General features: G+C 57.2%; 8 protein-coding genes across 8 annotated transcripts; 4 read left to right on the forward strand and 4 right to left on the reverse strand.

The window, feature by feature from the left end:
• Nucleotides 1–148: 148 nt before the first annotated feature.
• On the reverse strand, nucleotides 149–2210 carry FA10DRAFT_301884 (hypothetical protein; the record flags this gene model as incomplete). Its single annotated transcript, XM_025525038.1, has 4 exons — nucleotides 1910–2210; nucleotides 1447–1790; nucleotides 1249–1375; nucleotides 149–1174 (listed from the first exon to the last, which is right to left on the reverse strand). The coding sequence occupies exons 1-4, from the start codon at nucleotides 2132–2134 to the stop codon at nucleotides 149–151; spliced, it is 1722 nt and encodes a 573-aa protein (XP_025377867.1). The 5' UTR covers nucleotides 2135–2210.
• Nucleotides 2211–2331: 121 nt separating this feature from the next.
• On the forward strand, nucleotides 2332–3902 carry FA10DRAFT_241544 (amidohydrolase 2). Its single transcript, XM_025519254.1, has 3 exons — nucleotides 2332–3115; nucleotides 3178–3542; nucleotides 3636–3902. Exons 1-3 carry the CDS (start codon nucleotides 2351–2353, stop codon nucleotides 3799–3801), a joined length of 1296 nt encoding a protein of 431 aa, XP_025377868.1. The 5' UTR covers nucleotides 2332–2350; the 3' UTR covers nucleotides 3802–3902.
• A 656-nt stretch (nucleotides 3903–4558) lies between these two features.
• Nucleotides 4559–8021, forward strand: FA10DRAFT_252251 (hypothetical protein). Its single transcript, XM_025519639.1, has 2 exons — nucleotides 4559–6764; nucleotides 6829–8021. Exons 1-2 carry the CDS (start codon nucleotides 4953–4955, stop codon nucleotides 7957–7959), a joined length of 2943 nt encoding a protein of 980 aa, XP_025377869.1. The 5' UTR covers nucleotides 4559–4952; the 3' UTR covers nucleotides 7960–8021.
• Nucleotides 8022–9235: 1214 nt separating this feature from the next.
• Nucleotides 9236–11972, forward strand: FA10DRAFT_252254 (Bromodomain-domain-containing protein). The gene is made up of 8 exons (XM_025519640.1): nucleotides 9236–9791; nucleotides 9856–9914; nucleotides 9985–10112; nucleotides 10173–10516; nucleotides 10584–11523; nucleotides 11586–11663; nucleotides 11716–11810; nucleotides 11878–11972. Exons 1-8 carry the CDS (start codon nucleotides 9294–9296, stop codon nucleotides 11902–11904), a joined length of 2169 nt encoding a protein of 722 aa, XP_025377870.1. The 5' UTR covers nucleotides 9236–9293; the 3' UTR covers nucleotides 11905–11972.
• On the reverse strand, nucleotides 11923–15592 carry FA10DRAFT_267120 (hypothetical protein). Its single transcript, XM_025521781.1, has one exon. The coding sequence runs from the start codon at nucleotides 15315–15317 to the stop codon at nucleotides 12105–12107; it is 3213 nt and encodes a 1070-aa protein (XP_025377871.1). The 5' UTR covers nucleotides 15318–15592; the 3' UTR covers nucleotides 11923–12104.
• Nucleotides 15593–15702: 110 nt separating this feature from the next.
• On the reverse strand, nucleotides 15703–17764 carry FA10DRAFT_301889 (hypothetical protein). Its single transcript, XM_025525039.1, has 2 exons — nucleotides 17128–17764; nucleotides 15703–17061 (listed from the first exon to the last, which is right to left on the reverse strand). The coding sequence occupies exons 1-2, from the start codon at nucleotides 17745–17747 to the stop codon at nucleotides 15756–15758; spliced, it is 1926 nt and encodes a 641-aa protein (XP_025377872.1). The 5' UTR covers nucleotides 17748–17764; the 3' UTR covers nucleotides 15703–15755.
• Nucleotides 17765–17924: 160 nt separating this feature from the next.
• On the reverse strand, nucleotides 17925–18906 carry FA10DRAFT_267121 (putative 60S ribosomal protein L39). Its single transcript, XM_025521782.1, has 4 exons — nucleotides 18868–18906; nucleotides 18482–18540; nucleotides 18269–18357; nucleotides 17925–18203 (listed from the first exon to the last, which is right to left on the reverse strand). The coding sequence occupies exons 1-4, from the start codon at nucleotides 18868–18870 to the stop codon at nucleotides 18199–18201; spliced, it is 156 nt and encodes a 51-aa protein (XP_025377873.1). The 5' UTR covers nucleotides 18871–18906; the 3' UTR covers nucleotides 17925–18198.
• Nucleotides 18907–19101: 195 nt separating this feature from the next.
• Nucleotides 19102–20005, forward strand: FA10DRAFT_267122 (RPEL repeat protein). The gene is made up of 5 exons (XM_025521783.1): nucleotides 19102–19138; nucleotides 19201–19371; nucleotides 19451–19575; nucleotides 19639–19707; nucleotides 19773–20005. The coding sequence occupies exons 1-5, from the start codon at nucleotides 19135–19137 to the stop codon at nucleotides 19848–19850; spliced, it is 447 nt and encodes a 148-aa protein (XP_025377874.1). The 5' UTR covers nucleotides 19102–19134; the 3' UTR covers nucleotides 19851–20005.
• Nucleotides 20006–20371: the final 366 nt, after the last annotated feature.

The raw sequence follows: 20371 nt of genomic DNA on the forward strand, positions 1-20371 counted from the left end.
ATCTTCCCTGCGCGAACCAGAATCGCGCCCAGCCCAGTGGCGCGTTCTTGCAGGAAATTCTGCGTTTGTTAGAGCGACCGTCAGAGTATGCAATCATTCCGAGCAAGTGTGGTATTGGAGGTGTCTACAGCAAGGGGGACTTTTGATATTACTTGAGAGAATTGCGCTTCTGGTCCGAGACGGACATCTTCTCCATTCCGAACGTCGCAGACTGGTAGCCTGGAAGCTCCTGGCTTGGCCCTGCCTGTGGCTCTTGTGGCGGTGGCGAAGAAGCAGAAGCCACAGGCTGGGGCGGTCCATCGTAAGACGGGGCCGACGGTTGACCGGCGGCGTTCTTGTATCCGGGCAACTCGTCGAACTCGTGCGGTTCGACCATCTTTGATTTCTTTTGCTTGCCGTAGTGACCAGCATAGAAGCGTCTTTCGATATCCTGAGGAGATAGACGCGGTCGCTCCTCGGGTGTGATGCCACTCGTCATAACAACATAGCCAAGGTTCATGTCGACCTTGTTGGACGATTTGAAGTCCCATTTGAATTTGAGCCGGTTGTACGTCGACAGGTGGTAGACCTCAAACGGAACGCTGGCGGCCGACGACATGAGAATCCTGCCAAAGACGGTCGCCGTGGTCACGTAGGGGTTTGTCTTCACGTCCCTTTCGAATCGTGCTCCTTGCTTGGGGCCCACCCCCTTTGAACCGAAGCGGGGCGCATTGGGCGTCGAGTAGTGCTTCCCCTCTGGGTCGTGCGCGGGCCACGTCCAGCCGTGATCGAGGCCCCTCTTTGCGCGATCGTCAGCTAAAGGTGTGCCCTCGGACGCACCACCCTCTCCACCCTTTTCGTCAGATCTCTGAGTGAAGCCACACTTGGTATATTCGGGATGCCAGCGGACAAAGCACTCCTGGACATCCTTGAGGTCGTGCGATCTTGTACGGTCCGCCTTGGTATAGATGTGCCTGGTGACAAAGAATTTGGGTGTGCGGTCCTCCTGCTTTTCATCCAGCGTGGTTAACGGCAGCATTGGCAGCTCGACTGACTCGCCCGAAAGGAGATCCGAAAGTGATTTGGCTCGGACCGAAATGCGGAGAATGATGGGCACCTCGAGGTGCATGGGGAGGTCTGCAAGCTTGGGGTGTACCACCTCGACCTCGACTACACCCTTCTTGAGGACCAATTTCTGAAGGAAGAGCGAAGGGAGCAGACGATTAGCGAAGAAGAAAAGGCCCATACAGCAGCTGTGGAATCGCTCACCCTTTGGTAGTCGGAGATGTCGTACTGTCGGATCCAGTGTGACGGTGCATCGCCGTAGCTCAAGGGCAGCTCCAGCGTGGGATCCCAGGGCCTGCAGTAGGGGAGCACCACAAAGGGAGTCCATGTTCTGATGTGGTGCAAGAGGGAAATGGTGAGAGACTGGACACAGGAGATACAATCGCAAAAGGCCAAGCCCACCTCTCATCGCGGCTAAAGGTCTTCTCGTTTGCCCCGGTAATCTTGAAATGGTAGGAGACGAGGCTGGTCGAAGTCTCGCTACCGCGTTCTGAGCGGATAAATGATGGCGGAAGCGGGGCACCCTCCTTTTCGCGATAGCGTACGGCCGTGGGCAGCTTTGCATCGACGTCAAAGATCCATGCCGACTCAGTGGACGAGGCGATGAGCATGTGCGGCGAAGCGCTGCGGGACTCGAGCGACGTCGGGTTGATGAAAGCCTCGTGGCTGAAGAGCAGTTGCTTGTCAACGTGGTACGTCGTCGTATTGTTGGCTCCTTGCCTGGTGCCCCAATTGTGGATCATACCCTGGGCGAGGCGAAGGGGGGAAGGAAATGCGAGTTCGTGGGTAGTAGTGAGGGGTCCAAGAAAGGGGCAAAGTGAGAACAGCAAGCCAGAAAAAGTCATCACACAGAACAGACACTAACCCTAAATTCGACATGGATTTTGACGAGGTCCTTGAGTCGCTCCTTGTCGAGCTGGATGCGCGCATGGACAGTGTCGCCGGGGAGGTAGCAGTAGTAGCGGTCGAGGACGCACTTGATCACTGGCCGCTCGGAACCGGTGCCCGTGGCCCTGGAGCGATAGAAACTGCGCTGCTCGGAAGTGGCAGCCACCACGTCGTGGTTCCTGTAGTCGGTAAAGATGCCCATGGTCACCACTGATGGATGTGTGGTGTGAGGAGCTCCCAGATGCTGTGCAGCGATCCGAGATACCGGGCGACCATGCGGTCGGCTGAGATTTAGCTTTAGCTTCTTTTTCCCTGGGTGTGCAAATCCGTTCCTCAGCAACGGTGGTCTGTGCACGGGGCCGTGCGGAAGATCAGAAACGGCGCTGCTGACAACGACGAGAACGCTACAGCGGGAAGAATGAGAGTGACGGGCAGCGTTGCCAGAGGCCTTCTGGTGGATGTGCACTCTCACATCTATACACCGCGTCTCGTTGAGCTTCTGCGGAGACGAGCATCGCCCCCATGCATCTCCAGCACAGACGGGCAAGAGACGTTGCGGACTTCGCGGGACAGTGGAGAGGGGAAAGGAAGCGCGTTTGGACCGCAATTCTGGCAGCGCAGCAACAAAGTGGCCTTCATGGATCGACACCGCATCGACGCAAGCATCGTCAGTGTCGCTGACCCTTGCTTGGACTTTCTCCCACCGGAGGAGGCCGTCGAGGCAGCTCGGGTGATCAACGAGGAGCTCGAGTCATGGTGCCTTCCTCCCGCCTCATCTTCTGACTCGGAAGACATGCCCTCGTCCGTCTTTTCGGCAGGCGACGCCCGCACAGCGTTCCGAGCCGCTGTTCCCAACTCGTCTCGGATACGCGCGTTTGGCGTGCTGCCCTTCGCAAACGAAGCGGTGCCCGTCGCCGCTGTAACGTCGCAACTCGAGGCTATACACAAGAGCACATCCCTCCGAGGTGCCGTCCTGAGTACAAAGGGCTTGGGCAAAGGACTTGACGACGAGAGGCTGGAGCCACTCTGGGAATGCGCCGAGCGTCTCGAGCAGCCTCTCTTTGTTCATCCCCACGGCGACGGCACAGCACCGACTAGCAGCGCAGACGGAGGCCTCTTCGGGCTACGGAGCTCAGGCGCTACCTTGCCTCTGGCCTTAGGCCTTCCCTTTGAAACAGCCGCGGTGAGCAGCGCCATTCAGCCAAAAGCTAACTAATGCATGCTGACCCACAACAATTCCCACAGGCTGCAGCTCGCTTGATCGTTAGCGGCGTTCTCGATCGCTATCCACGGCTCAAACTCATTCTCGCTCACAGCGGTGGAGCGCTTCCTATGCTCTCCTCTCGCCTGGCGTGGTGCGTCTCCCAGGAGGCAGACATCCGCGCGCGGCTAAAGCACGATGTCCGCTACTACCTTGGTCAGCTCTACTTTGATGCTCTGTGCTATGGCCCCGAGGAGCTGGAGCTGGCCGTCAAGATCGTCGGACGGGCTCATAAACATAGACGAGGAGGACCGGGAATATACGGTACACCGAAGCGCGGCTCGCAGGAAGAGCAGGAAGAAATCACAGCTGGCGCCCGTCGATTCCTCTTTGGGACGGATCACCCCTTGTGAGTGTGGGCAATGCTCCTCACGGAGCCCATTTGACGGCACGAGTGCACGACGTGCTGAGCCGCAACGCGATCATTTGCATTTCTTCTCAGTTTCCCTCCTCTGGCGAGCGAGTCGAGCGAGTCGAGCGCGGAAGCGCCCATCTGGCAGAGTGCGTCGACGAATCTGCAGGCGCTCCATGCCGTCGCGTCCTTTACCGCGCACGAACGCGATCTCATCGCTGGCTCCAACGCTTCCACTCTCTTTGGCTTCTCATGAAGCCTCAGCTAACAGAAGCAGTCCTCTCACTTTCAATGCGTAGACCGGTTCACTCTTGCAATATAGATTAGATCACCCTCTGATACAGTCTCCATCCTCCGTGGGAATGATTCATTGGATCGCCTCGACTGCTGACTCGTTTGCAAACCAGCAAAAGAAACCGATGATACCTCCACACGTGGGCCGGAATATGTGCAAGGGCGGTTGAATTTCGAAAGAGGGAGCGAGCGGCGGCGACTTTAGGTAAAGGATGCAGGGCAGGACAGGGCAGAGCAGGTCAGGACAAGGAAAGAGCAAGCCTCCTTCTTCCCCTCATCATACATCCAAACAGCTTCTCTCGAGTGAACAAGGTTTTCGTCGTCGGAAAGTAGACTCGTCGATAGCGTGCGCGAGGCGGGGACAGAAATCAAAGAAGGGTGCACGTCGGCGTACGTACAGAACTGGGTGGAGAACAGGACGCGCGTGTCGAGGTCACCATCGACACGAAAAGAGGGACGCGTCGCATCACCATGGCTAGAGGTGGTCGAGGCAGAGGAGGCAGAGGAGGTGGCGGCGGCGGCGGCGGTGGTGGCGGCGGGCCAAGAGGGAGAGGGAGAGGGCGTGGCGGCTACAATGCATTTGCTGGGGCAGGCTTCGACGAGCTCCTGCTTGGCGCGGCACAAGGGGGATGGCGAGGTGGTGGGAGAGGAGGAGGAGGGGGAGGTGGTGGGAGAGGAGAAGGAGGAGGGGGAGGCGGTGGCCGCGGCGGTGGCGGTGGCGACAGCTTTAGAGGAGGGACGGGCGACCGGGGTGGTGGGAGAGGCCGAGGCCGCGGAAGAGGCAGAGGAGGAGTTCTTTCAGTCCGAGGACAGAATGCTGTCAGCTTCCAGTACTCTTCCTCGACGAGGGTGCTCGCGGACGACGAGGAAGTGCACGTCGAGTATCGCCATGGAGGTGTGCGCCACGCTCAGGATGAAGAAGATGACGACGACGAGGATGATGATGATGACGACGTGATCATCGAGCCCCATAAGAAGTATCGGCACCAAGTCAAGCCTCACCTCGATAATGGCCAGCTGCCCACGCCTCCCGATGACGAAGATGCCCTCGCACGCCTCGTCCGTCTCCCCCCGTCAGTGCCAGACTCGACGGCGCGGTCCACGTCGAATTTGATGGCTATGCAGCGTGCACAGCGTGCAGCAGAGGGCCACGTCGCCGGTCTCATCCCCACCGGCCCTCGCAGCGCCCACATTCACCGCGCGTTTGACACTCGTGCAGCTATCAAGGAACCATTGCCGGCGTCATCGCCTTCTGCTGTTGCCTCTCGCACGCCAAAGTGGGTCCGGCCCGCAGAGCAGACGGACAAGGATCCTTGCCTTGCAGGCATCCCCAACCGCAACAACGGCGCCAGCAAGTGGCGGTCTGGCGATCCAGCCGCGCGGCTCCACCGGCCGCTGCAGACGGCCGTTGCATTCGTCAAGGCATCTGGCGAGTGGAAGGACGGGGCGTGGGTGACGAAAGACGGGGAAAGAAAGGAGGAAGCCCAAGAGGCGGCGACGATAGACGTCTTTAATCGGCCCTCGGGCGCTGGTCTCGGGTTTGTCCAGCAGCAGCAACAGGGCGGAAAGGAGCAACATCACACCACGCCAGCGCAACTTGGAGGAGAGCCTGACGCTGCAGGACAAGAGGAGGTGGACCCACTCGAAGCGCTCCTCAAGGCCTACCCCGGCTCGGAGCAGGTCGCGTCCAACGCCGACGTGGACCCGTGGCTGCAGGGCTACTATGCCGGACACGACGACATCAACCGAATGGCGATGGAGGAGGAGCAACGCCAGTCTGCTGCTGGTGCTAGACCAGGCTTGCGACATGCGAGCTCAGAGGACAGCGACGAGGAGATTCTCATCCCGCGGACGGCGACAACAGCAAATGGAAAGGTGCAGACGACCGAGTCCGATTCTGAAGAGGAGAGGCAGCTCGACGAGATTCTGCGTCAGGAGGCCGAAGTCAGAGCCACTGCTGCCGCTGCCGCCGAGGACACTGTGACAGAGATTCCGGACGAGAGTGCAGGCCATGGTGCATCTCGGGAAGAAGGCGGGGCAAAGCAGGAGGAAGAGGCTGCCTTCTTTGTCGATCTGACAGGCGACGACCATGCCATTCTTGCAAGTGAATCAACTGCACAGACGACGACGGCACGCGATGGCGACGACGTCGTCATGTACGAGACGCACAGGCAGATCATTGGCGAAGACGTTGTGCAGCCCAAGCACGATGAGGCAGACGACGCATTCGAGGACGAAGACGAAGAAGGACTGGTGGCACAAGCACCACCGAGGCAAAGCAAGCAAAGGATCAAGAGGGCAGCATCCAGCTCCAAGCGAAACAGTAAGGCAAGGCGAGGTGCGTCTGGTAAGATCAGTCTCGGTGCCCCCGAAAAGAGGGTCCCGCGCGAGGATGACTCGGACATTGAATGGGGCCCAGACGGTCCGCCTCGCATGGACGAGGATCCAGAAGACCTTGACGTGGGCCAGCTCACCCTGGGTGAGAGGGCCAATGGGTCGAAGCCCAAATTGAGCGCGCGGGATGCCATCTTGCAAGACTACATGGAGAACGCCATGAACCGCCTCGATAGCGATGAAGAAGAGAGCGAGCGGAGGGATGACTCCAAGGTCAACGAGCCGAGCGACATGGATGCAATGCTGAACTTCATGCGGGGCATGGATGGAAACGACAAGGGCAGGCACATTACCATTGACGACATCGAGATCGAGAATAGAATGCAGGAGGAAGAGGAGTGGATGACGGAGAGCGACGAGGACGGCGACGGAGAGGGAAAGGAAGGTAAAGGTGCGCCACTCGAAGTCGACGATGACGACGATGATAGCAGCGAAGACAGCAGCGACGAAGACGAGGAGGAAGAGGAGGAATTCTCCCGGGAAGAGCGAAAACTGCTGAATGAGGAAGACGACGACTCTTCGAAGAGCTTGGTGAGATCGATTTCCCTTGTCTTGATTGACGCGTGCCAAAGTGCTCATCTCATCCGATCTCCAGGACTCGGACGAGGAAGAGGGCGAGGTATTTGATCGCAACTTTTCTTGGGCCGATGACGACGAAGCCTTTATTCGCAAGATTGAGAAATTCGCCCAGGACAACGATGAAATCTTGCACGGCCGCAACCGCAAGGAGAGAAAGCGTTTGCTCAAGATCATGGAGCAGGGCGACTTTGGCGATGAAGACATGGTCCTCGATGAGGATGACCTCTTGGGCACTCAACCCGCCGCCAAGGGTAAAGGCAAGGCCAAGACGTGGAAGGACGACGACCCTTGGGCTGCTGAGCTGCAGAGCCAATGGGAGAAGGACAGGAGCAAGAAGGCGGCCAACAAGAAGAAGCGACAGGCAGAGAGGCAGGCCGCTGCTCAGGACCCCTTCCACGCTACCCATGGTCTGGTCGTGTCCGGCGGTGGAATGGGCGGCAAGAAGGGCCGGGGCAAGAAGGCGGCCAAGAAGGCAGCGAGGCAAGAAGCACGGGCTGCGCGAAACGCTCGTGTCGGCGATGACGATGACGACGATGAAGATGACGACGACGACGAAGACGGTCACGGATGGGGAGGGCCAGTGCGAGAGGTCTTGTCGCGCCATGCGACCAATCTCGTCGAGCTCGATGTGCAGATTCGACAGTTCCTGGCGGAAGAGGGCAAGACGACGCTCTCGCTTGCACCCATGGATAAGCGCGCTCGTGCTCAGGTGCACGAGCTGGCGTCGGCCTACAAGCTCACATCCAAGTCGATTGGCTCGGGCAAGAATCGGTTCCCGACACTCATCAAGAACAGCAAGAGCGCATACGGCGACATCAACGAGCGCAAGATCCGCAGGATCTTATCCGGTGCCGGAGGCAGCTTTGGTGCCATCCGCAAGGGAGGACGGAAGGGCGCCAGCAGCCGCGAGACCGATGCCGGGTGGGCGAGGGCAAAGACGCTTGCTGCATCAAAGGTCTCGATGCCTCGCAACCAGGAAGGTGCCGATGTCGGCTTCGGAGCCGAGAGGATCGGCGAGGACAACGTGGGTCATCGATTGCTCTCGATGATGGGCTGGACGGAAGGCAGCGGTGTGGGCGCCAACAAGGGCATGAGCGACCCCGTCGGCGCAAAGATCAAAGTCTCAAAGGGCGGTTTGGGCTTTTGATCTGTATTTCTCACAGTATCTTATTAGACGCACACATATAATGATAGAGACCTTCTGAAAGCGACGTCTTCTGCGTGACTGCGCGCGAGAAGGCCATCAGGGTGGGATTAAGAGGCTTGTATTGGGAAATATGGGTGGAGGGGAATGATGCGTCATCCTTGCCGACGCTCGTCTGTGACTAAAGCCCTGACAAAGGACGACGGAAGAGGGATGGTCAGACAAGGCAGATGCTTGGCAGCGGCAAAGGAAAGGAGTCAAAGGTGCTTACTACGATTGCCTTCTTTCAGTAAACGCAGTTGTTGGTGCTCACTTCCTTGCAATTCGTCAGGTCTCCCTTGTTGTGCTCGCTGCACGTCTTGACCTGTACGCATGATTCAGGTGTGTGCTTTTTCCCTTGGATGTACTTTTCGCAACGGCAGCATCGCATCCCTCTAAGGCCTATGCAGGACAGAATCCATGTTCAGAGCAAAGCGACTTCTCCTAGTGAAGAGAAAGGACTCACATCCCTGCTTCTTCTCAACCGGTACCACCTGGGGAGGTTTGCTCGGATGCCTGGGGATATTACGTTCATCATTCGTTCCAACAGGGTTCGACATTTGGGCTTGGGCGACGACAACGAAGAGAGTGGCCACGCTCAGCGAGATGATGTTGAGGCTCCTCATCGTGGCATGAGAGAAGATTTGCTTGCTTTTCGAGTCTACTCGAAGGTATTGTCGAAGGAATTACGTCTGCCTTTTATCTGTTCCTTCGAGCTACCAGCAGGGAGTGTTTCGTTGGGATGACAAGCGCCGCTTTACACCGCTTTACGGCTGAGACGACCCATTCGGACCCTTTGCTCGTCACTTTCTTCCTTGGCCTGGTACGTCTGGGTGAGAGCAAAGGGAAAGGCTGTGAGAGAGGTGCAAGGAGCTCCGCTCGAAGCCCGCTCTCACAAGGAGCTGAGTCGGCTTTGTCGCCCGGTCCTGCTCCGATGAGTACGAAAGAACCAATGCCAAGAGCATCTCCATGAATCTCATACAAGTGCTACATCAGTATTCGGTGCCTGCCCCTGGGAGCAAACGGACCATTCTTCAATTGCAAAGATGTAGATTGCACGTAGGCATGCTCCTGCTCTGGCGAGCTTCCTTACCGCTTGGTCACGGTCCGGCAGATTGGACTGAGTGAGGTGTGCATCTAGTCTGACGCGCGACACGCACCTTTTTTGACATATGCCTCCACGTGGGGGAAAAGGCGCGAATGCGAGATCAACATCAGCGGCTCCTCCCTAGTCCAGTCCAGCCCAGCCCCTTCAGGCGACCGAACCTCTAAACCCGCCTTTTGGCTAGACAGCAAGGATGCCCGCCGCGAGCAGGTCATCTTCATCAACGGACGTGTCGACATCGAAGGCGTACCCGTCGGGGGCGACACAGGCGGCGGACCTGTCGCTTGCGCAACAGAAGCTCAAGCTTGCTCGACATAGTTGCTGCTCAGCCTCAACAAGCAGCAGCAGCAGCAGAAGCAGCAGGCGCGACAAGGTGGGCGACATCGACGACGATGCCGTCGAGCTAGAGGACTATGAGGATGGTTTGAGGACCCCAGAGCCGGAGAACGGCGCAGGATCAGGCAAGCTGTGCAACTGTCGAGGCTTCCGACCGCGTCCCGGCACTAAAGTCCGCGCGGCGCCGTATTCAAGAAACGAGCGGGAGTGGGGATGGGGGAACTCGTGTGGGCGATGTGGGCATGGGATCGACAGCCACGGGATTTCTAGTGATGCGGGCGGGCTGGAGGAGGACAAAGCAGAGGAGTGGCTCAGGAGAGTCAAGGTGGCAGTTCGTTTGGACGAGATGCTGGAGGTAAGATTCCCGCGGTGCCTGAGGCTCTCGAAAGACTTGCTCACTTCCACCCGCGAGCCAACAGGACCAGAAAAAGCTGCTAGACTGGGACTATGAAGACGAGGACATGCAGTCATTGAAAAAGTAGGTGCTTTCAGCATTGCGCACTCCAGATATGCCGTGCTAAAACGACAACTTTTCTCTGCTCTCTCAGACAATTGAGGGTGCTTGGACCGACAGAATCAACGCCAATGCCACGACGGCGGAATGGACTAGACTCGAGGAAGAGAAAGTCTCGTTCTCCGGCAGACTCGATGCGCTTATCCAGTGTGGAACCGTCTTGTGAGTAGCAGGATCGCCCAGGCGAGAATCGCACCCGTGTGCTAAAGGGCAGATGGACAGTGAGCGAAAGTTCAATGGCTGTCGACAGCCCCCGGAGCGGTAGCAACGTGAAACGTCGAAGGATGCAATCGCGGTCAGCCACCACTTCTCGCTACCAATCGCCAGCCATCGCGACAGACGGAGAAGCTGAAGGACAGGGAATCGGACATGGCAAGATGCCCAGCAAATCGCAGAAGGGGCTGCCTCCCAATGGGGATGGTGCTGCACCTACTGAGGACTCTAGGCTTGCGACTGCCCACGACGATGATGAGGGAAAGCCAAAGGAGTACGTTGAGCAGGACGAGGCCGATCTCGAGAAAGTCGTCCAGGGCGTCGCTATGGACACCGGTGCGGAAGAAGACAAGGTCAGTTGTTTTGTGCCCTCCACCCTGCTTTGTGATGTATGGAAAGCTGACACTGTTCGATCAACAGCCCGCAGTGCCTCCTCGTCGTGAGCGGCCAGCTATCATTGAGGAGCGGTCTGGCCTGATTCAGTTCCGAGTAGTCACCAACGACGGATCGCCCGAGTCGATGATCATTCTCACAGGTCTTAAGAACATCTTTCAACGTCAGCTTCCTAAGATGCCGCGAGAGTACATCACCAGGCTCGTTCTTGACCGCAGCCATTGGAGCATGGCAATCGTTAAGCGAGGTCTCCAGGTCGTCGGTGGTATTACCTACCGACCGTTCAACAGCCGAAAATTTGCTGAGATTGTCTTTTGTGCCATCACCGGCACTGAGCAAGTCAAGGGCTACGGCTCACACCTCATGAACCATCTAAAGGATCATGTCAAGGCGTCGTCGGACGTCATGCATTTCTTGACGTACGCAGACAATTACGCCATTGGATACTTCAAGAAGCAAGGTTTCACAAAGGAGATCAACCTCGATCGGTCCATCTGGGTCGGCTACATCAAAGACTACGAGGGCGGCACGCTCATGCAGTGCTCAATGATTCCCCGTGTGGAATACCTCAAGGTTCAGGATCTCCTTGCGGCTCAGCGCGAGGCCATCGTGTCCAAGATTCGACTCATGTCGCGCTCTCACATCGTCCATCCCGGTCTGGAAGTCTTCCGAAAACCTGCCGAGCCGAAAGCGAAAGTCGAAGAGATCGAAGAAGGTCAGGCAGATGAGCCCATGGATCCCACGGCCCACTTCAAAGTGGACCCTTCAGAGGTGCCTGGTCTCAAGGAGAGCGCCTGGACGATCGAGATGGACGAATTGAGCAGACGGCCGAAGAGGGGACCGCACCATCAGCTCATGCGCCTTATTGTGTCGGAGCTTTCCAACCATGCGGCCAGCTGGCCGTTTACGAATCCTGTCAATGCGCAAGACGTTCCCGACTACTACGAGGTTATCAAGGAGCCGATGGGTGAGGAGGATCCCTTGACCTAACTTTATGCAAGACATATACTAATTGTTCTCGCCCAACAGACCTGTCGACCATGGAAACCAAGCTGGAGAACAATCAGTACAGCACCATCGACGATCTCTTGCACGACGCTCAATTGAGTGAGTTACTCGCTTTCCCTCCTGCTACAAGGTCTGACCCTCGCAACTACAGTCTTTGACAATTGCCGCGTCTACAATCCGGCCACGTCCGTCTATGCCAAGTCTGCCAATCGATTAGAGAGATTCGTCAAAGACTCTCTTCAGGGCGTGAGTAGTTCTCGATCCGCGCTACTTTCCCCAAAGTTGACATTAGCCATCTCTCCCGATCTTACAGTGGAAACAACAAGCAGGGATCCTCTAGTCTCGCACTCTCTCGTGCCGTGTACGATTCAGATTGTAACAATAACATTGCGATTGGAGCATCTAGGGATCTGTGTGTGTCAAGAAAGTGCGGGGAAAATGTGGTGTGTGTGCGTGCGTATGAGAGTATTCTTGTTTGAGGCGGCACGCTTGCGTCTTTCTTGCGCAAAGGACGGTGTCCGAGCCGAAAGTAGGGCAACATTAAGCATTCCCATCCGGAGAGGGCTTCTCCGTCTCGGATTCCTCCTCTTTTCCCTTCCCTGCCTCCGATCGCCCCTCGTCTTCGTCCTCATCGACGAGCTTCGCCAGTAGAGACTGTTCAACAAGCTTGGTTGTCTTTTCGTCGTCCGGACCCTCCTCATCCTCGTCGACGCCCTCGACCCGGTCCGCCAACTTGAGCTTTGACTGGCCAAGATTCCAAATGTGTTCATCAATGGTGCCTTTGCTGATCAGTCGAACGATCGTCACTTCTCTCTCCTGGCCTATCCTGTAGCAGCGGTCGGCCGCCTGCCGGTCGTTTTGCGGATTAAAGTCCTGGTCAAACAGCACGACCCAATTGGCTGCGGTGAGGTTGATGCCGACGCCGCCAGCCTTTGTCGAGAGGAGAAAGACAGGAATCGAGTCGTCATTTGTGAATTCGTCCACAATGACCTGCCGATCGACGACCTGGGTCGAGCCAGTGAAGCCACGGTACGGAATGTCCAGCACCTCCAATGCCCGACAGATGATCTCGAGGGTCTGTACAAATTGCGAAAAGACAAGCACCCGTTCGCCCTTTGCCTGTGCCTCTTTGATGACTCGTTCGAGCGCTCGAATTTTGCCCGAATCGAGCCATTCCTTGTCCTCGACGACGTGCTTTTGGCAATACCGGTTGGGTGCCGCGACATACATGGAGAGCTCGGCGTCACAGTTGATCATGAAGTCTTCAATCTTCTCCTGGAGGCTTTCCGATGCGTGATCCTCATGCTTGATGTAGTCCTTCGCGAGTGCGACGATTTTTTGGTCGTCGTACAGCCGACGGAACAGCAATGGATGATTGGCCGCCTTTCGGAGGGCCATGAGCACGCCAAGCTTGGCTTTCTCTGTTGCCGCCTCCTTTGCGTTCCCGTTGGCCTGCTGCTGTTGCTCCCGAAGCGCCGCCTTGGTCTGAGCAAATGCCGTCTTGTACAGGTCGGCTTGTACCGGAGTCATGTCGCAGTACTCGATGCGCTCCGTCTTGGGCCTCAGCTCCGTCAAGACATCAATCTTCTTCCTCCGAAGCAAAAACGGCTGCATCATTCTCTTGGCCCGATTGACGCGCTCCTTCGAGAGTTGGCTTTGCTGGCTGACCTTGAAGATCGAGGCGAGAGCCTCTTCTGCGTTGCTGAAATACTTCGGCATGATAAATTTGAGCAGTGAGATGAGCTCGCCGAGATTGTTCTGCAGCGGCGTGCCCGTTAGAAGCAGACGCCAGTCCGCCCTGATTTTGACGAGCTTTTGGAACTTGACCGACCTCGAATTCTTGAGCATGTGCCCCTCATCGTAGATGCACGTCGCAAATTCGTACTTCCTCAAGAAGAGGTGGTCGCGATCTCCACCGGCAGCCATTTCGTACGTCGTCAGCACGACATTGACATTCTTCCTGTTCTGCTTGAGCTCGCGCTGGATCAAGGGCCGCTCCTTCTGCGGACCGTGGTACTTGACGACCTCGAGGTGAGGGCCAAAGGTCTTGAACTCGCGCATCCAATTGTCCAGAACAGATGACGGAACGACGATGAGGTGAGGTCCGGCCTTGAATCTTTGAGTGACCACGTTAAGAAATCCAATGACTTGGGCCGTCTTGCCTAGGCCCATGTCATCAGCCAGAATGCCCGAGCACTTTTGCTGGTAAAGCAGGTACAACCAGTTGACACCCCGAAGCTGGAAGCTTTTCAGCTCGACACCCTCGGCCATGCCCTTTGGCTGGCCGTACAGGTAACCTTCGACTTGGCCACTAGACTGCGTCGCACTGGCGGCCTCGGCAACCGATTCCCACGTCTTGGTCTTGGCCGACAGCTTTTCGCCCATCTTCTCGCAGCGCTCCAGGACGCTGTCAACCTGTTGCAGACCCGACATGAGCTCGACGCAATTGTCAAATAGCCGAGGAGAGACACCCTTTGCGCTCTTGGCGCCAAGCTTGCGGTGGACATCGTCTCCGGACTTGAACGGACGCAGGTCGATGATAGTCTCTGCCTGGTTCTCGTTGCAACCAATAATGTCGACGAGTTGACTCGCGTCGACACTATTGAACCACTGTAATGCCTTTCGCTCATCCCTCTTCTCCCTATCTGACACGTCAGAGTCAGAGCCGTCACTGTCAGACAGCTCGCTGTCGTCGCTGATGCTGACATGGGACTTGTTACCTGCTGATGATGTTGGGGCCGGAGGTCTCGCTTTCGGTGCTGGTCTCGCAGATTGGACCGGCCTGTTCTGGCTATTGCTGCTGTTCTCGCGCACAAAGACCGGCGAGCTACTCCCTGGCCTAAGCTTTGTCGTAACTTTGACTGGAGAGGCCCTGATGGGACTTGAGCTGTTTAGCCCAGCCGGCGAAATGAGCGAGATCGTCTTCTTGGGTCCAGGCGGTCCGGGCGACTGTGAGGGCTTCTTGTGGACGGCAGGAAGAGACGACGAGACCGGTTGCTTTGATGACGAGGAGGCGGCTGGCTTCGAGGTTGAAGACGAGGACGAGGAAGGCGGTGCAGACGATGTCTTTTGTGATCGGAGTAGCTTGATGAGTGCCGTTCGCGCCAGCCCGTCCGACTCTTTCAGCGCATTTCTGATTTGCTCTTTCGAGTATTCCGGATGGACTGTGTGAATGCGCTCAACCTTGACATCAAATTCATGGCCCGTGCCACCCGGCGAGGTTTGCGAGCTGCTCGCTGCCTCGCCCGCTCGGGAAGCTGAGCGTGGCGAGAGACACGCCGACGTTGCAGGTGTGTCCTCCATTTCCGCGTCCGAGTCGTCGAGCGAGATGGCCTCGCTGAGCCCTACCCCGTTCCCTCGCTTCTTTTGCCCAGAAAGCTTAGCAGGCCCCTCATCGCTCTCCTCCCCGCCCGAGCTCGAAGAGAGATCTGAGTCTTTCTTCTGCGACGGTGCGGCACCGTTGTACGCGAATCTGCTGAGGTCCGTCTTGAACTTTTTCCGGGGCGAAGAGTCCGCCGGGCTGGTCACATGCCCGTCCGAATCGTCCGCCGCTGCCTTCTTTGTTGGCGATGTGGCAGGGAATGCGCTCGTAAATCTCCCGAGCGCCTCGAGCCGGCCCTGACCCGGCCGTTTCCTCGTCTCCTGTGGCGACGTCGATCGCGTGGGCGACCGCTGGAAATCTGTCCGTTGAAACTGCCCGGAACCCATGGCCTTTGCCATGCGGCTCACCGAAGACCCCTCCGGACCAGCCATGGCGCGCAGCGGGCTCGAGTCCGGCGCGAGGATCGTCGGCTGGTGCACCCTTTTTGCCGGTGTCGGAGAGGGCGTCGAAGAATCGCCGTTCCCTTCGCTATACTCTCTGGAATGGTTCGCAGGGGGTGATTGAAGAGCGAGCAGGCGAGACATCGACAGCAGGGCCTCTTCCAGGGCGCTGATGGGCGTTCCTCAGAAGTCAATGGAGTTGTGCGCCGTCGACTTTGCCGGTAGGCTGGTAGTGGATTCGTCGCGAGTCGCGTCCGTGACGTTCGTTCTCTCTCCGGTCCAAAAAAAATCCAAACTTGCGTCCGCGTCGTGACATTCATGCCAACAGCTTAGTAAGCTGCCGATCCGGTCTTAGGCGCATAGATTGGTTAACGGTGACAACAACGTCTATCATTGCTCGCTTCAATATAGAGTACAAATGCATGAGAATCAATCTTCGTCTCCCCAATCTAGCTCTTCGCCGTCCTTTGCTTCTTGGGCTAGACTGTCCTTCGCCTTGGCCTCCTCCTGTGGCTCGGCGGGAATCCAGCCCATAGCCCTCGCGATGGAAGCCATGTCGCCCGCATCGACGTCGCCTTCTTCTTCCTCCCCCGTGGTGTCCTCTCTGTTCCTCGCGGCACCCTCTTTTTCATCCTCGGCGCTGCCCTCGTCACTGGAATCGTACGCAGACAGCCCGATGATGCCCACCGGTTTCGCCGGCGCCGGCAATTGTCTCTTGGCTGCAGGATGCCTTGGAGCGGCAGACGCGTCCTCATCATCGCTGATCTCCTCGTCGATTCTTTTGCGCTTCCTCTTCAGGTCGCTGCTCGCAAGCTCTACAACCTCTGTGCCCTTCTTGGCAACGTCCTTACGCAGCGACTTGGCATCCCAAAGCTCCAAACACGGATATTCGACAATGGCCAGTCCCCGCGATCCTACTTCTCGAACAAGTCCTTCAATCGTCTGCGTCTCATCGGCGGCCACGATGATGGTCCTGCTCATAATCTTGCTGAGCTCTTCCTTGGAAGGTCTGTCTATAGCAGCCCCATCTGCAGGCGTACCCGTCGAAGCCTCCGCCGGCTTGTTGTTGCCCTTGTTCATTTGCTCGTGAAGCCTGCTGAGCAGGCCAGATGAGAGGAGACTCCCAAGACCTGCCGGGACAGGCACCCCGGCCTCTTCTGCCTTTCTCTCTATTTGAGCCCCTTCATTGCTGTTCCCGCCGTTGCCGCCTCTCTCGCTTCGTGGTGCCGTTGGAATCGCGATTGAAGCCTCGGAAAAGTCAATCTCAGCCCCTTCCCCGTCCTCCTCCTTTGGCTTGACGAGCTCCAAGCCGTCTGGCCCGACGAGTCCATTCTTGACCTGGCGCTTCCACCAGCCCAAGAACTTGGCTGACGTCTCGTTGCGGAGCCGGTCCGAATGCACCGCAACGACAATTTCGCACCAGGCCGGCAGCGCATCGTAGGGCTTCGGCTCGCGATTGTCGTCTTCGTCGTTGCTGCTTTTGGTACCCTTGTTGGGCGGAGAGAGGCCGGCCTGCTGCCAGGCGGCATCTGAGATCATGTACCGGGCTTCCTTCGATGCTCCGGCCTTCCGCGCCTTCTTCGGCAGCAGATTCTTGGTGCGCTTGACAAGCTGATCGAGCACCACATCGTGGACGCGCTCCTCGCCGTTGATTTGGTGAAGCAGCGTACGCCAGCGACTGACACGCTCCGACGATGACTGGCAAGACCGGACTTCGACAGTAAATGCCATTTTGCTTGTGGGTCGAGTACTGTTAGTTTGAATCTCCCCAACAGCCGCGAAAAAACATGCCGCGACTCACCCGTTCTTCCACTGCGTACGGTTTTCTCGCCTCATCTGCATGCCCTCGGGCAGGAGCATGATGGGCCACCGCCCGCGCCTGATTGTTGAGTCGAGCGCCTGCCGCCTCCTCTGGCCCACCGAGAATTGCTGCTGGTGGTGATGTGCCTCTCTCCCCTTTCCTTTTCCCAAATACCCCTGTTGCTGTGATTGCTGCTGTTGCGACGTCCTCGCATCCGGTGTCTGGCCCGTGACCATGTCCGGGCTGAACCACTGCTGCTTCGTCAACTCCCGTCCGACCTCCTGCACGGATCGTCCGACATGCTGGAGGTACTCAAAGTCCTTGAGCAGCTGCCGGTCGTCGTACGAGGAGAGGGGTACGTACGACGTCGTGGCCGCGTACCCGCTCGGCGGTGGCTGAATCTCTTGCCCATTGGCCCGGATCACGGGCGCAGGTGCCTCCTGCCTCGTCCCCTTTCCATTCGCCGATGTGGCCACGCCCTCGCTGGCAGCCTCGTGTCTCAGCGCCTTGTGCGCCTTGGAGCACGCGAGGCTGCACGTCGGGCTCGAGCATGACGGGCACTTGTACTTGGATGAGGCTGCCTCACACACCACGCACGTCCTCACCACAGCGGCTGCCATTAGCCTCTTGAGTAGGGGTGTGGAGCGTGTTGCACGGAAATTCAAGTCTTCCGTTTCCTCAAAAATTTGGCTCTTTCTCACGTGCACGTCTTGGACACCGAACGCCTCAGATGCGCTTGCATGGTGACACACGGACGAGCATCCGACAATGTTTAGAGGAATAACTCAGTATATTCACTGGCGAAGGACTGGACGCAAGGACGTGGAAGCATCGGAGAACAAAGGGCGACGAGCGGAATCTTGATTTTTTAAAGTTTCAGCATGCTCTCTGGCAGACATGAAAACCCTAGATGTACATGTGTGTGGTGTGCGTGAGAGTGTCTCTCTGAGAATGATTGATGCCGTGGGTGGGAGGTGAATCGAGAGGTGTCATGCAGCACCGAGACAGATGGGCAGTCTCTGGGGCGCAGGCTCGGAACGAACGACCAAAAAGAAAATAGATGGTGCGCGTTTAGACTGAGGGTCGCAAATCGTCATGGTCAGCGATGGTTCAATATGGACAACGGCGTCCTGACACTCACGACCGAGCTTTGTCCTACGCCAGTGACGTCTGTTGGCGTTGTACTGGATCTTGTTGTCGGTCTTCATGCGGAACCAAGCAGGGATGGGCCTGGTCGAGGGAAGGAAACCGATCAGCAACTATTCTTTCTCTTGTCGCGACTCAAGCTCGGAATTCGAGACAATCAACGAAGTCTTGGGAGACTTCGCCTCATCCTACAGCTATCAATGCTCACCTGTTCTTCCTCTGAGCCTTCGCGAGCTTGACCTTGGTCCTGAAAGTCTTGTTGGAGGGCTATCGAGAAGGAATCAAGCCGAGTCAGCATTCTTGCTTCCAGTTGCGAAGTTCACCATCCGTCTCGCCCCATCCTATCTCATCGTGGCACCCAAACTCCCTTAGAGACCTCGTTCCACGTCCGATCACATTCCAGAGATTGCCCTCCGTCATGATCTTGTGGTTCCTTGTCTTTCGAAGTCATCTAATGATCGTTGTACCTTGCCGCCGTCTTCCCCCTCCCGATCCAATCCGCCCTTGGATCTGCTTCACTTCCAGCGTTCCCACCTTGTCCTCGAAAGTCCTGCACATCCCCACCATCGTTATATCCGGCCTCTGGCTACTCACCATCTTGACTTGCGATCGGTAAGTTGAAGATGGTGAAATCAGAACGACGGAGATGTCCATCACTTAGTGACTGTCAGCTGCGGTCGGGACCAAATGCTCGCGTGGCGAAGCCATTTTGATTTCGGCCGAATTTAGAAATTATCGGCTTCCACGCGAGCGGGGCTGAGATGATCCGTGCGAGCCTGCCAACATCCAACACCCCCTCATCTGTCGCATGGGCACGCGATTATCGGCCACACCCACAGACATCAGCACAGTACAACCACAATGTGTGAGTGAGGACGTAGTTGCGGGTGCACAGACTTGCGAAAGACTTGCTGAACGGACAAGCAGCATCCATCGACAACGAAACCCTGAGCAAGATCGACACGCAGGCGGCCTCTTCGGCTGCCGTCGAGTCGTCCCCGCTTTCGCCGCACCACCAGGAGGAGAAGGAACGGCTGGAGCGACTCCTCCAGAACCGTAGCGAGGCAAAGGAGCTTGAGGACAAGAATATCCTGAAACGTGAGTGAGGCCGGCTCGTGCGAGCATTAGTTCCGTACAAAGAGAGACTAATAGGATTGAACATGTTGCCTCTGTCCAGCGGGCAACGTGGCTCCCTCGCTGCAGGCCGCTCGGGCTGAGCTGGAGAAGCGCAAGCTCGAGGACAAGCTCGAAGGTCGCCTGGAGCGTCGCCCAGAGAAGGAGGATCTCGAAAGAAGGGGTATCGTGAGTTACATTGCGGGAAGCAAAGTCGTTGATGGGCGAGCTGAAGCTCATGATTTGCAACAGCTCAAGGACCAAACGGTCGCGCCCGCCCTGCAGGGCAAGCTTACGGAGCTGGAGAGGAGCCAGATGGCCGTGAGTCTCGTAGATATGATCCACTTGAGCCTCAATTGCATCGCTGATGGCATTTCTTCCATCAGGACAAGCTGGGCAAGGAGTTTGCCTCGCGGCCAGACGTAGACGAGCTGAAAGCCAAAGGGATCCTCAAGGGCGAGTGAAGCGATAGAAGAATCCAGAAAGCGACCGTTCCACATTGTTTCTTCTTTTGTTCGGTTTACGTTGTGGGCTCCAGCTTGAGAACTAGGACCGCTTACCCTTCGACCATGATGCGACCGTAATGAGCGAAAGAGGGTGTTTGCGTTTAGATGATGACTGCTTCGATGCTCGAAAACAACATCGCTTCCTCGCTGTCCACGCTCGTCGCGCTAGTCTTAGTCTGTCTCCTGCCGCATGCACTGCTGCGCAAGTGGTTGTCTGAGCACGGCAAAGAGTCGATGACATGAATCTCCGGGAGTGCATCAATGGCACTCCTTTGCGAGACTCAGTCTTGAGACAAGCTCAATGCCGAAATCCACAAAAGAGAAGCACCGAACAGCAGGGTGGAAGCAGGTTCGCGAAAGATCGACGTGAAAAGGTGCTACAACAACATCGCTCAGTCTTAAACCGATGAGCAGCTCTAAGACTTTTCTTGACAGCCTCGAGCCCCCCCCCCCCCTTTTGAGGCCGCAGTAGCGGCATA

The sequence above is a fragment of the Acaromyces ingoldii genome, assembly GCF_003144295.1.
Source record: "Acaromyces ingoldii strain MCA 4198 unplaced genomic scaffold FA10scaffold_3, whole genome shotgun sequence".
Classification (NCBI taxonomy): domain Eukaryota; kingdom Fungi; phylum Basidiomycota; class Exobasidiomycetes; order Exobasidiales; family Cryptobasidiaceae; genus Acaromyces; species Acaromyces ingoldii.

Excerpts from the sequence above, each read along its gene's own strand:
- FA10DRAFT_252251 (XM_025519639.1), top strand. The coding sequence starts at position 4,953 with ATGGCTATGCAGCGTGCACAGCGTGCAGCAGAGGGCCACGTCGCCGGT. Across the intron at positions 6,765-6,828 it reads ACGACTCTTCGAAGAGCTTG|GACTCGGACGAGGAAGAGGG; the intron begins GTGAGATCGATT and ends TCCGATCTCCAG.
- FA10DRAFT_241544 (XM_025519254.1), top strand. The coding sequence starts at position 2,351 with ATGAGAGTGACGGGCAGCGTTGCCAGAGGCCTTCTGGTGGATGTGCAC. Across the intron at positions 3,116-3,177 it reads TTCCCTTTGAAACAGCCGCG|GCTGCAGCTCGCTTGATCGT; the intron begins GTGAGCAGCGCC and ends CAATTCCCACAG. Across the intron at positions 3,543-3,635 it reads TTTGGGACGGATCACCCCTT|TTTCCCTCCTCTGGCGAGCG; the intron begins GTGAGTGTGGGC and ends ATTTCTTCTCAG.
- FA10DRAFT_252254 (XM_025519640.1), top strand. The coding sequence starts at position 9,294 with ATGCCCGCCGCGAGCAGGTCATCTTCATCAACGGACGTGTCGACATCG. Across the intron at positions 9,915-9,984 it reads GACATGCAGTCATTGAAAAA|ACAATTGAGGGTGCTTGGAC; the intron begins GTAGGTGCTTTC and ends CTGCTCTCTCAG. Across the intron at positions 10,113-10,172 it reads ATCCAGTGTGGAACCGTCTT|TGAGCGAAAGTTCAATGGCT; the intron begins GTGAGTAGCAGG and ends GCAGATGGACAG.
- FA10DRAFT_267121 (XM_025521782.1), bottom strand. Across the intron at positions 18,358-18,481 it reads AAGGCTCAGAGGAAGAACAG|GCCCATCCCTGCTTGGTTCC; the intron begins GTGAGCATTGAT and ends TCCCTCGACCAG.
- FA10DRAFT_267122 (XM_025521783.1), top strand. Across the intron at positions 19,372-19,450 it reads GGACAAGAATATCCTGAAAC|CGGGCAACGTGGCTCCCTCG; the intron begins GTGAGTGAGGCC and ends GCCTCTGTCCAG. Across the intron at positions 19,708-19,772 it reads TGGAGAGGAGCCAGATGGCC|GACAAGCTGGGCAAGGAGTT; the intron begins GTGAGTCTCGTA and ends TTCTTCCATCAG.
- FA10DRAFT_301889 (XM_025525039.1), bottom strand. The coding sequence starts at position 17,747 with ATGGCAGCCGCTGTGGTGAGGACGTGCGTGGTGTGTGAGGCAGCCTCA. Across the intron at positions 17,062-17,127 it reads CGTACGCAGTGGAAGAACGG|CAAAATGGCATTTACTGTCG; the intron begins GTGAGTCGCGGC and ends TCGACCCACAAG.
- FA10DRAFT_267120 (XM_025521781.1), bottom strand. The coding sequence starts at position 15,317 with ATGGCTGGTCCGGAGGGGTCTTCGGTGAGCCGCATGGCAAAGGCCATG.